The sequence below is a fragment of the Theobroma cacao genome, chromosome 3 (assembly GCF_053813885.1).
Source record: "Theobroma cacao isolate CCN51 chromosome 3, ASM5381388v1, whole genome shotgun sequence".
Classification (NCBI taxonomy): Eukaryota; Viridiplantae; Streptophyta; class Magnoliopsida; order Malvales; family Malvaceae; genus Theobroma; species Theobroma cacao.
The window spans coordinates 37,456,043-37,468,487 of NC_142641.1; the positions used below are offsets into that span (position 1 = coordinate 37,456,043).

General features: G+C 36.4%; 2 protein-coding genes across 2 annotated transcripts; both read left to right on the top strand.

Annotated features, from left to right (window-relative positions):
• The first annotated feature begins 3,211 nt into the window (after positions 1-3,211).
• Positions 3,212-4,273, top strand: LOC18605328 (PLAT domain-containing protein 3-like). The gene is made up of 2 exons (XM_007038275.3): positions 3,212-3,372; positions 3,620-4,273. Exons 1-2 carry the CDS (start codon positions 3,304-3,306, stop codon positions 4,085-4,087), a joined length of 537 nt encoding a protein of 178 aa, XP_007038337.3. The 5' UTR covers positions 3,212-3,303; the 3' UTR covers positions 4,088-4,273.
• An 860-nt stretch (positions 4,274-5,133) lies between these two features.
• On the top strand, positions 5,134-8,936 carry LOC18605329 (splicing factor-like protein). Its single transcript, XM_018117872.2, has 2 exons — positions 5,134-7,751; positions 8,652-8,936. Exon 1 carries the CDS (start codon positions 5,307-5,309, stop codon positions 7,713-7,715), a length of 2,409 nt encoding a protein of 802 aa, XP_017973361.2. The 5' UTR covers positions 5,134-5,306; the 3' UTR covers positions 7,716-7,751; positions 8,652-8,936.
• Positions 8,937-12,445: the final 3,509 nt, after the last annotated feature.

Below are 12,445 nucleotides of genomic sequence, written 5' to 3' on the forward strand. Positions count from 1 at the left end.
CCCAACAACTGAGAGAGAGAAATCATCTCCTAATTGTACAATACCCATATCAACATATTGATAAGTTGTAAACCAATCACGCCTAGGACATATATGAAAGCAACAAGCCGAATCCAAGATCCATGTATCCATCAGGTTACCGTTGGTAATTACAAGAACATTATCAGTTTCTTCAAAAGTATCAAAGTCATCTCCAACCACATTTGCAGTATTCACAGATTTATTGATCTTTTATCATCCTTAAATTTGGTATAATCCTGACGAAAGTGCCCTTTCTGACCATAATTCCAGCAAGTTTTCCCTTTTGCTCTAGATTTACCTTTTCTGTCTATACCCTTCTCTATATCTGTTTCTCTATTCACAACCAAACCTTCTACTTGATTTTCATTCTGGATACCACCAACTTTCTTCTTCAATTCCTTGGAATTTAAAGATGCCCTTACATCATTAAAAGTGAGAGTGTCTCAGCCATATAATATAGTATCCATGAAGTTTTCATACGATGGAGGTAAAGAACATAAAAGAATTAGGGCTAGGTCTTCATCTTCAATTTTAACATCGATATTCTTTAAATCAAGAATAACTCTATTAAATTCATCAATGTGGGTATTAACAGACGTACCTTCACTCATTTTGAGAGTATACAATCGTTGCTTCATATAAAGCCGATTCGTCAGGGATTTGGTCATATAAATAGTTTCGAGTTTAAGCCACACTGCAGCAGCAGATTCTTCATCCGTGACTTCTCTTAGCACCTCATCAAACAAAGCTAGGAGAATAGCACTATGTGCTTTTTCATAAGGTCATCTTTCTCACCATCAGATAAATTCGAGGGAAGATGCTCTTTTCCCTTCAATGCCTTCAACAATCCTTGTTGCACTAGCAATGCGAGCATCTTAACACGCCACAAGCTGAAATCGTTTCTTCTATTAAACTTTTCAATCTCATACTTAGTCGACGAAGTTGTCATATGAGATTCAGATTGACCTAAGACCTTAAAGCTCTGATACTAGTTTGTTGGGAAATTATGAAATTGTCTCTAAAGAATTGCCCAAGATCTAACTCAATCAATAGAATAAAGAAAGAAAGAAATTAAGCACACCTATAAGAACACAAGAATTTACGTGGTTCGGTCTTTTGATGACCTACGTCCACGAGCACAGTAACAGAGAAAAATCCACTAAGAGAAAAAATCAGGAGATTACAAAAATAGTCTCAAACTCATAACCCTTATCCCACGTACACCTAAATCACTCTCTCTAAATCTAAGTGATAATTATTCTTTAACCCATAGGGTCCTTTTATAGTGCCAAATACAATAACTTTATCCTAATATAATTAGGAATCTTATCCTAATAGAATTAGGATTTGTTATTCTAGTCTAACTAGATTTAAAGACTATTTTATAAGGTATACTAATTTAATTAGAATTAAATAATTCTAATTAAATCACAATTTAAGACTATCCTAACATTAATAGAAAAGAGTTACATTTAGTTTTTTTTTATTTAAAAAAAGATTCGAACCTTACTTTTAGAGGGAGAAATTATACATTAACTAATGAATCAAATGTTCGATTGCTAATTACACTTAAGTTACATATATAGCAACAGTTCCAGTATGGAACCTATAGCATCCAGATGATGCATAAACAGCCATCATAAAAAAGACATTCGACAAATAAACATAACCCAATAGAACAAACTATCAGAAACACAACAGCAAGCAGAGGGCAGCGACGACGCAGCTTACAAGGGTCTCGGCCCTGACAGTAACATGAGATACTACAACCAGCCAATATATCCAGCTCCAACTCAATGGTTCACCTCAATCATTAGGGACTTTCTACATGATATATATATATACATCAAAACATACACTTATACGATGAAAAGCGACATATGTACATATCAAAGGAAGAAAATACTTCGTACTAGAGGGATTTCCTACCAAAAATTTCTCTGCCTGTCGTTTACTGAATAAGGATTTTTCCATTTCTATAACTCCTTACTACTGCAGAGGTTCCCTACTCAATAATTCCATGTGGTTGCTCGCCCATTTTCCCATTATTCTTCTTGTTTTTTAAATAAAATATATACATCACATTGGAAAATTAAGCCATTTGGGCTTAGCCTACAATCCAACATTTTAACATTTTATTATATATCGGTGTTGAACCCGAGTTGGGGCAACAAGGGTTTAGGATTAGAAAAATTAATTATTCAGGATTTCTTTCATGAATGGGGATTTATTCTAAATATAAGGAGTGGTTCAACACTTTCAACATAATTTGAGATATAATTTCTCAGTTTTCCAGAGCCATTATGCACTAGTGATTCAAACTTTGCGGGAGAAAGGACGTGTAGTTCATGCATGATTCTGGAATTTACTTTAGAGCAACAATTATACAAGTTAGGAAATATTGCTGGCCCGACCCAATTATCAGTGCATCGCAAATGTTGTTGGGCCTGATTTTGGCCCAAATAAAACTAGGATTCATCTGGCTTTTGCTACTGCTTGCATTTTCAGTTCTTATAAAGTATATACAAAAAAGATTACCAACAGAAGTCTTAATGCTTTTAAAAACTAAAACTTTTTTACACTTAAACATTTTACTTATTAATTAATATTTTATTCTCTATTTAAAAAATAAAATTTCTTCAATTAAAAAAAAAAACTAAAACCTTTTTAACTAATATTGTTATTAAAGATATCTTTACAATGTATTAATGTTAATAGTTTTTAGTGCACAACTTTAAAAAAAAATAGTTTTTAGTGCACATATTTGTAGTCTATCAAGGATATATTGACATACGAAATCCAGATCAATAAGCGAAACGTCTAAAGTTGATGGTAGCATATACAACCTTTTAACAGGTGGGGGCATGCACCATATGATGTGGCTTTTACAATGACGATGAGGATTGCACATTTCTCATCATGCCTCCCTGGAATTTCTTTAATCATTTTGTCCTCACCTTCATTACCCCCTTAATTATGATCAAAATTCAAAACCCACCAACCCATAATCCACAGATCTCCGACATCCATGTGAAAATATATTATATACTTTTGTTTAATTTCAAAGGAATATGTCCTAAAAGTATATTTCTTTAACTTTACTGTAATTCCTTTCCGGAATATCGGTGGTTTTAATTTGGGCACACCAGCTAACCCGAAAAGAAAATGGTATACTTTACTTTATTAATTTTCTCCTACTCCCTTCTATAAAGCCCGGCCTGCTTCCATACTTAACCGCATTCTGAGCTTTGCTGCAGTTCAGCCACTCCAACAGAGAAAGAAATGAAAGACCATTGGCTCTCTTTAATCTTGCTTGTTCTACTTTTGTCAATGGCTGCCGGAGACTCCAGCGTGAGTGTACTTAAAATGGATCTATTTCTTTCCAATATATGTGATCTACTGCAATGTTTGATTAGATCTTCGATTGCTTCTGTCCACATTCTGTTCTTGTCCAGGTTCCTTTTTTAATGGTCTCCAGTTGCATTTTTTTTAATGGGATTACAATCTCGTTTCGCTTTGTCCAGATTGATCATGAAAAATCTAATGATGCGTCCGAACATCTCGTGATCATAACGTACGTCTTTGTTTCTCGATGCAGAATGATTGCGTCTACACTCTCTACGTGAAGACGGGTTCGGTCATCAAAGCCGGGACGGACTCAAAGATCAGCGTAACTCTAGGTGACTCACTGGGCCGCTCAGTTCGGGTCTCGGATCTCAAGTCATGGGGCTTAATGACACCCTCCCACGACTACTACGAGCGTGGCAACCTTGACATCTTCAGCGGGCGCGGCCGCTGCATCGGCTCGCCCATCTGCCGCCTCAACTTGACCTCGGACGGCTCAGGGTCGCACCACGGCCGGTACTGTGACTATGTCGAGGTCACCTCGACGGGGCCTCACAAGGCTTGCAGCCAGACTGTGTTCTATGTTGATCAGTGGCTGGCCGGTGATGCTCCGCCTTTCCAGTTGACGGCTATTCTTGATGGGTGCAGTATGCGAGATGGGCCTGCAAAGCGTGGGATAAATGGGCCTCTTGTTGTGGGAAATCCCCAAAGATCCACTTAGACTTGAGAATAGCTAACCTTTGGGGTTGTTGGGAGAAAAAAAAGTTGCTAATAATATGGCAGTGAGACGTTAATTTTGGTCCTGTTCCTTGCGGATTTTGATGTTTTGGATCTGTTGCAGATGCCTTCTCATAAGGATAATTAGCTTTGTAATAAAATTAGAAATAATTGAAATGAGTTTTGAGCATTCGCACTTGGATTTTTGGCTAATTTTACAAAAGTAATCTTTTTGTAATTATTTTTTATATAATACTTTAAAAAATTATTAAATTATATATATATATTTAAATAAATTTTTATTATTTTTTTATATTTAATCAAATTTTTATATTTTTATTTGAATCAAATAAATACTTATAATTAATAGTTGACTGATTGTTGTTGATTAAAATATTTTATCATTTTATGTCAATATGGTATTAACATTAAGGTTAAAAATATTAAATAGTTATATTATTATATCACATTAATATTTTATATCATTCTTTATTATAATACTTCAACATCTTTCGTCACGACATAAGGCAAATGATATTTTAATTAAGAATAATTAATCAATTATTAATTATAAGAACTTATTTAATTCAAAATAATAATATAAAAATTTAATTGCATATAATAAAATATTAATAATTTATTTAAAAATTTTAAATAATTTATGAGTTCTTAAATATTATGTTTCTTTCTCGTTTAATGAATAAATAGACAATGGATTATTATTTTATATAGTGATAATGAAGTTTTTAAACTTTGATGATAATGAATTATTATATAGTGAATTATTATAATAATGAATTATTATTTTATATAGTGATTATGAATTATTATATAATGGTCCAGGATTATGATCCTAGTGTAGTGTAAACAATTGATTGGACTTTTACATGTAGAAAGGAAAGAATGAAGAAGTAGCCCAACTTGTATGATAAATTGGGCCCAAAGCAATGGTCCAAGCAAGGCCGGGCCGCACCAATCAAATTAGGTTGATATTGCTAGAATCCATCATAAAAACTACCAACCACTTACCCGACAGGTCAAAAGCCATATTCCATATCCGAATCCAACATAAGAGACGCCGAGCGCACTGCCTAATTTCCGCAGCATAATTGCATCAGCTCCAACTCAGAGTTCTTTTCTCACGAAAACATTCCAGAGCTCTCTCTCCCGCTCTTCTCTCTCGAACTCAAACCCTAGCTCTCTGAGCTCTCTGTTTGGCTTCAATGGATTCTGTCCAAACCAACCTTAACGATCCCCAATCTTTTTCTGCACAAAACCAAAATTTTTACAACCAAAACCCTCCTCCGCCTCCCCAAACCCTAGCGTCCGATTACCCGCCTCCACCACCGCCGTCACAAATCGTGGATTCCGATCCTTCCCAAACCTTAGGATCCGCCCCCAACCATGGCTACAACAACAACAGCAGAGTCCAGGTTAATCACGATGCCGATTCCAATACTGTTAACAACAATTCTTCATGGAAACCTGAGATGCAGAAGCCTCTACTGTCGGAAAATGGGTTAACTAACACTCACAGCGGCACCACCGACAAGGATTATTCTGGCGGAGAAGAGGAAACCACCAGCAGAAGGAGAAGGAGGAGCCGGTGGGACCCGCCGTCCGATTCGAACAACAACCAGAGCGGAAATGAAGAGACGGGTAGTGGAACCAAGAAGAGAAAGTCCCGGTGGGCAGATGATGAGCCTAAACCGGTGATTCAGCTTCCTGATTTCATGAAAGATTTTACTGGAGGTATCCAATTTGACCCTGAGATTCAAGCTTTGAATAGTAGGTTGCTTGAGATTAGTAGAATGTTGCAATCTGGATTGCCTTTGGATGATAGACCTGAGGGAGCTAGGTCTCCTTCGCCTGAGCCTATATATGATAATATGGGAATCAGGATTAATACCAGGGAATATAGGGCAAGAGAGAGATTGACCAAAGAGCGACAAGAAATTATATCTCAGATTCTTAAGAAGAATCCAGCTTTCAAGCCGCCAGCGGACTATAGGCCACCCAAGCTTCAGAAGAAGCTTTATATACCGATGAAAGAATACCCGGGTTACAATTTTATTGGGTTGATTATTGGGCCAAGAGGGAATACCCAGAAGAGGATGGAGAAGGATACAGGTGCAAAGATTGTAATTAGAGGTAAAGGTTCAGTGAAGGAAGGTAGGTTGCAGCAGAAAAGGGATTTGAAGCCTGATCCTTCAGAGAATGAGGACTTGCATGTTTTGGTTGAGGCTGACACACAAGAATCACTTGATGCTGCTGCAGCAATGGTGGAAAAGCTCTTGCAGCCTGTTGATGAAGTATTGAATGAGCATAAGAGGCAACAGTTGAGGGAACTTGCTGCCTTGAATGGAACGATAAGAGATGAAGAGTATTGTAGGTTGTGTGGTGAGCCGGGGCACCGCCAGTATGCATGTCCTTCACGTACTTCAACTTTTAAGAGTGATGTTTTGTGTAAGATTTGTGGTGATGGTGGGCATCCAACAATTGATTGTCCAATGAAGGGAACAACAGGGAAGAAAATGGATGATGAATATCAGAATTTCTTGGCTGAGCTAGGAGGTACTGTTCCTGATTCAGCAACCAAGCAAAACACTACATCCGTCAGTTCTGGAAGTAATCCTCCATGGGCTAGCAACAGTGGAAGTGCGGGAAGTGCACACCCTGGCTTAGGGTCCAATGCTGTTAAGCCCCCCAAGGAATACGATGATACTAATTTGTATATAGGATACTTGCCTCCCAATCTTGATGATGATGGTTTGATCAGTTTGTTTTCATCTTATGGTGATATTGTGATGGCAAAGGTAATTAAGGACCGGGTTACTGGACTGAGTAAAGGGTATGGTTTTGTAAAGTATGCCAATGTTGACATGGCGAACAATGCTATTAAGGGAATGAATGGTTATCGTCTAGAGGGAAGAACCATTGCTGTGAGAGTTGCTGGCAAGCCGCCACAACCTACCGTGCCTCCTGGTCCTCCAGCATCAACAATGCCCACTTATCCCGTTTCAAGTCAGCCAGTTGGTGCCTATCCATCACAGCAATTTACAACTGGAGGTCCCCTTCCAAATGCTGCACCTGCTAGTTATGCGGGAAATCCAGTTCCATGGGGACCACCAGTTCCTCCGCCTTATGCTCCTTATGCCCCTCCTCCTCCTCCTCCTCCTGGATCAACCATGTATCCACCTGTTCCAGGTCAGCCTATGCCTCCTTATGGCTTGCAATATTCCGCACAAATGCAGACAGTTCCCCCTGGTGTTCCACCTCCACCTGTGACGTCTAGTGAAACACCACAAAGTTTCCCACCTGGAGTGCAATCTGAAAACAGCACGTCTGCTCCTGCTGTTCCTACAAATATCTATGGGAACTCAATGACTGCAATTCCTCCAAATTCACAATCTGCATATCCAACATCTTCGTTAGGTTACTCTTCTTATTACAATGCAGTTCCTCCCCCTCCTCCTCCTCCAGCACCTACATCTTTGACGGACCATGCCCACAGCATTGGCAATGTGCCTTGGGCACCAAATCCTCCTTTGCCTCCCACAGTCTCCTCTGCAGAGAAAACAACCTATGGTACAGATGCTGAGTATGAGAAGTTCATGGCAGAGATGAAGTGATGCAGATATACTCCATTGATAGTTATATGCTGGGAGGTAATGTGTTAAACCTGTTTGCTTCTTCTATAGCCATGTGTTGTTTTGTAATTTTGGGTTTCATTTTTGATAAACCACCACTTAACCATCTGAAGATCCTTATGTGCTACATATGGTTCTGGTCATGATCGTATAACCCTATTGATTAATTGTACATGCAACAATTTTTTTTGAGTTGCTGCATGTTGTGATATTTTGGTTATTTTTAAAGTTAAGAGCCCCCCAATTTTTTCGTGTTCTTTATGTGAAAGGAATAGGAATGCACATATATCGTACATATGATCAAGAGCTTGAAAAAGGTAGAAGTTCAAGTTATAATTAAGAGTACTTTTCTTTGTTTTATGTTGTTTGTACTAAAGAAGAAACTGGTCTAAAAGAAGGATTGTTTCGTTACATGATCAGGGTTAATGATAAGAGTTTTCAACTGGACTATTTTTTAACTTCATATCTTTTGTCATTTAACTTTACTTTTTACAATCTTTACCATTTTATCTTGGTCATCTTATGTGATTTTTGCTATATTTGGAAAGGAAAGAAGTGTTCAAGCCTGTCCTCTTCTAATGACTTACAATTGTTGGACTTCATACTAAGTATGACAGGGTTTCTAGTGTTTATTTTTTCTGTTTTATCATGCTTAATTTTGCCATTGAAAATGCGATATAATTCCACAAATGTGTGACCATCTTTTTCTTGATTTTAAGATTATAATTTAACATTATAGTGCAGTGATGGATTTGACGATGCTTGGATCTCACCGTATCCAAATATTTTCCTATGAGATGCCTTCTGTCTTTGGGTTTCTCATATGAATGCCAGAGACTTTATCTTCCTGTAGTTTGTTGTTATTTTATGTTTACATATCTTAACCCTCTCCCTTGTTATTATTGTATAATTTTACAGGACTGATGTTTCTTGGAGCTCTTGTGAACCTGATTTCTTACCTCTTGCCATGACTTTGTTGGAAGTTTGGGACTCACATCTTTAACCTTGCTGTACTGTTATGAAATTTGCAGAGATTTGGATAAAAGTTCAGTTCATGAAGTTGCATTCCAGAAAAGCCGTTCAAATTTTATTAATATTAATTATTCAGTGCACCTGTAGGACTTGGTTTTATTTTCTATGAATTCTTATTGGCCTCTATTTTATGTCTGATTGCTAATGTTTTACTATGGTTCATTTGTCAAACTTTGTTCAACAACTGGTTGCTGACAATTTTGTTATTACATTTTATTTCTCTGGGGGATTGTTTAATGGCTTTGTTCATTGGCCTAGCCTCCTAAGCTATTTTCTGGTTATAATGCCCTTCTATTTGTAAGGATATAAATTTGCCAAGTTGCCTCGCCTAGAAGCTCCCCTGGCATTTGTTTCTCATTTCCCTTTGTTGAAGGGTAATTCCTTGTATATGAAGGCAGCTGGGGTATGTGGATTCTCTCTCAGTTATATATATCTGTTTGAATGTTTTCTGTGCTTCCCCTTGTCTCAATGTTACACTGATGTATCTTCTAAGTTCAGATTTTGCAGGTGAAAGAAACCATACTTGTCATGGTAGCCACTGGGTTTTCGATATTGTTTTTCTGGGTCTTGAATTGAGAAAATAGCTCCTGTGATTGCCGTAATTACAAGAAACAAATGTGAGGTGTTTGATCTCATCAATCTAGGTTTTTTGTGGTTCAAATTAAAGTTGATAGGATAGCTGTAATTTTAGAGAGAAGTAGTCCATGAGAAAAAGAGTATGTATTGATTATGGTGGGCATTCATTAATTAGGCACAACTGAGCTGGTTTGAAAACGAGCAATCATTGGAGCTAGTAATACTTCTTTAATGGGTTTTGGTTGTTCTACTTGCCTGCTTAAGTTAGAAATTGTATTCTCTCAATAGCTACTGGGGCCTTGTTGTAGCAAATTGATGTATGGAATCTGTATAACTGAGTTTGATACTTCATATAGGTAACCTTTGATGCTAGAAACCATTTTTTTTATTTATAACCACTTGTTTGTCGAGGTTGTTTTGAGTCAGTAGGACCATAAACGGTACAAGTGTGTTTTATGGTATTTCAGAGATCATTTGTTTAGACTATTAGATGGCAGAATTCCAAATTCCTTTTTTTTCTCTTATGCAACTTTTACTTTTAACCCTTTTTGAACTGTTTATAATTTCCATGCCAACTATTGTTCATGTATCAAACCATGTCAAGTATTGTGCTACATAGATTTGGTTATATGTGCTTGCTGCAATTTTATTTTACTGGGGCAGAGTGTCGCTCAGCTCCTTCCCCGGCTTTTAAACGTTTAAATTTTGTTGCTGATGCTTTGTAGATCTTGCTCTCTCTCTCTCTCTCTGTGCACGTGTGTTATTTGTGGTTTTTAAGGATGAATTTTGGTATGGAGTGTTTATGAAAAGATGAAATTATTGTCCGATCAAGTTATTTTAAACTTCATTGTTGGATTTTAAAAATTATTGAGCAGGTAGTTTACATTTCCAGGTTTTTTTGTGAATTTAAGAACATCCAATGTTGGTGTCTTATATTCTATGCTTCAACTGATTGACCACTTATTTGGTTTACTTATTTTGCTTGTTTGTTTTACGCTTGGCAAGGTGTTACTTGTAAACAAATATTAATATGCATATTGCTAAGTCTTTATTTAATGCTGAAATCAACCAACCATGGCTTTCTCTTGTCATAGATTTCTTGTTCTGTAATCCAAGGAATAGCTGGTAGGTTAAAGCTAAGGCAGACTGATTCAGGGAGTGGATTTGTATTTTCTTGTAATTTTCTTTTTCAGCCTTATCTGACCTTATTTTGTATAAGTTGGTCAGGGTACTCATCTTTTGTGATATTAAGGAGTTTTGCAAGGTATGTGTTGCTGTCACAAGCTTTTCTGGACTCCAATCAAAGATTTTTGGTGCATCGGCAGCTAGCCTCCTAGATAGAATGGCCTTGGTTTCTTTTGTGAGTAAAGGAATGAGAGAAAGGATTTTACCATTGGGACAGTGTGGGGTGTTAGGGAGTGGGTTTGTGGGGTTTGACGATTTTTTAGCTCAGAACAATCTTTTGCTGCGTAGGTGGTTTTTATTTGATCATAGTAACGGTCAAAGTTATGTCTTGTATGTGACATTTTATTCACTAATTTTATTAGGTCAAATCCATCTATTTTTAGCACGAACCTTTTCATTTGTTTTCCCGACAGAGTATGAAAACATTTGTCATTTGTTTATTCCAGTCGTTAAACTCTACTATTGGGGCATTCCTAAATGTGGTAATATCCTGATAAGCTTGGCTAACAACGTAAATTTTGCAGGCCAGTATGTGCAGAACATGTGTTTCCAGCGAGATGTCATTGTGTGCGTTCGTTATATGTACCATCTGGTTGCTTTCCTCGTTGTTCAACTCTAGTCGCTTTTCTCATCCTATTAAACTATGCAGAGTTTTTCTCTTCAGTGCCTTGTGCTTCTTAACCCCAACGTTAATTTTTAAAAAATGGGTAAATTACCTATACTTCTTAAGTTTGGACTATAATTCACTTGTGGATACTCTGTTTTAGAATTTCAGATTTCGTTGATAGATTTAAAAAAAAGATTATAATGTTTGCATGGTCTAATTTGTTGTTGTTATTGTTTCTTTCATCTATTTCTGCCTTCCTCTGTTTTTCTCCAGAACTAGAATTGTTTTGGGTCTTTCTTTTTCGTCTTTGGGATCTCTATGGAAGTTTCTATCTTTGCTTAAAGATTTCAAAGAAAAATTGGATAAATTTTAAAAGGCAAAGAAAGAAGAGAGATTGAAAGGGGAACTTTTAAAAGGGGTTTATCAAAGTCAGGAGAGATTGGAAATGTATTTTGAAATTGGTGACAAAAATATTGTAATATAGGAAGAAGATCAGTGACTTACGGTCTGGAATCTGCGTCTCTCGTCGTGGTCTTTTTCAATTCTTTCCAAATCTTGTGTCGAGGAGCTTCGATTTTTGTCATGGTTTTTCTTGTTTGGGTCAAATTTGTGATTTCGTTTCTGATTACAAGCATTTATTTCTTCTCAGAGATCTACAGAGATTGCGTTTCATTAAATTTTGCTATTCAAAAAGAGGACAGTGAGGAAGTATGATGAGTGAGAAATTTGAGGGTACTTCTTGAATCCAATCATTGTTCCTGAATCTTTAGGAAAAGAGAATTTAGGTGAGTTGTGGGCAGATAGGGTTCTTCAAATACGTACAAGGCCAAGGGATATTAGGGTTTTTGGGCATTCGTGAGAAAACCTGTTCCCATTTGGCAAATTTTCTTGAGTTTTACTTTATAGGGTGTTGGATGACTTTGAATGTTGTGGTATAGCATTTTCGAGCGTTATTGGAGAAGAGAACAATAAAATTAAGTAAACAAGAAGGTAAATTGAGAATAAAATTTGTCACATCATTAAATAATCGAAAATTATATATAGCTAACTACATATATAATTTCGAGATTAAATGTTTATTTTCAATATTAATTGATTAGATTTTTTAAAAAAGAATACTATATCGTAACTAAATTAAAAAAAAATTACAGTATTATAGTATTCGAATATTTGACTTATTGATTGATGTTTAATTTTTTTAAAAAAAATATAAAAAGAAAATTATAATATTACATCTTTATAGCTTACTGAAAAAACGTTGGATAACGTTGCATTTGTATCTCATGTGGCATATAGGGAGTAGAAACAACTG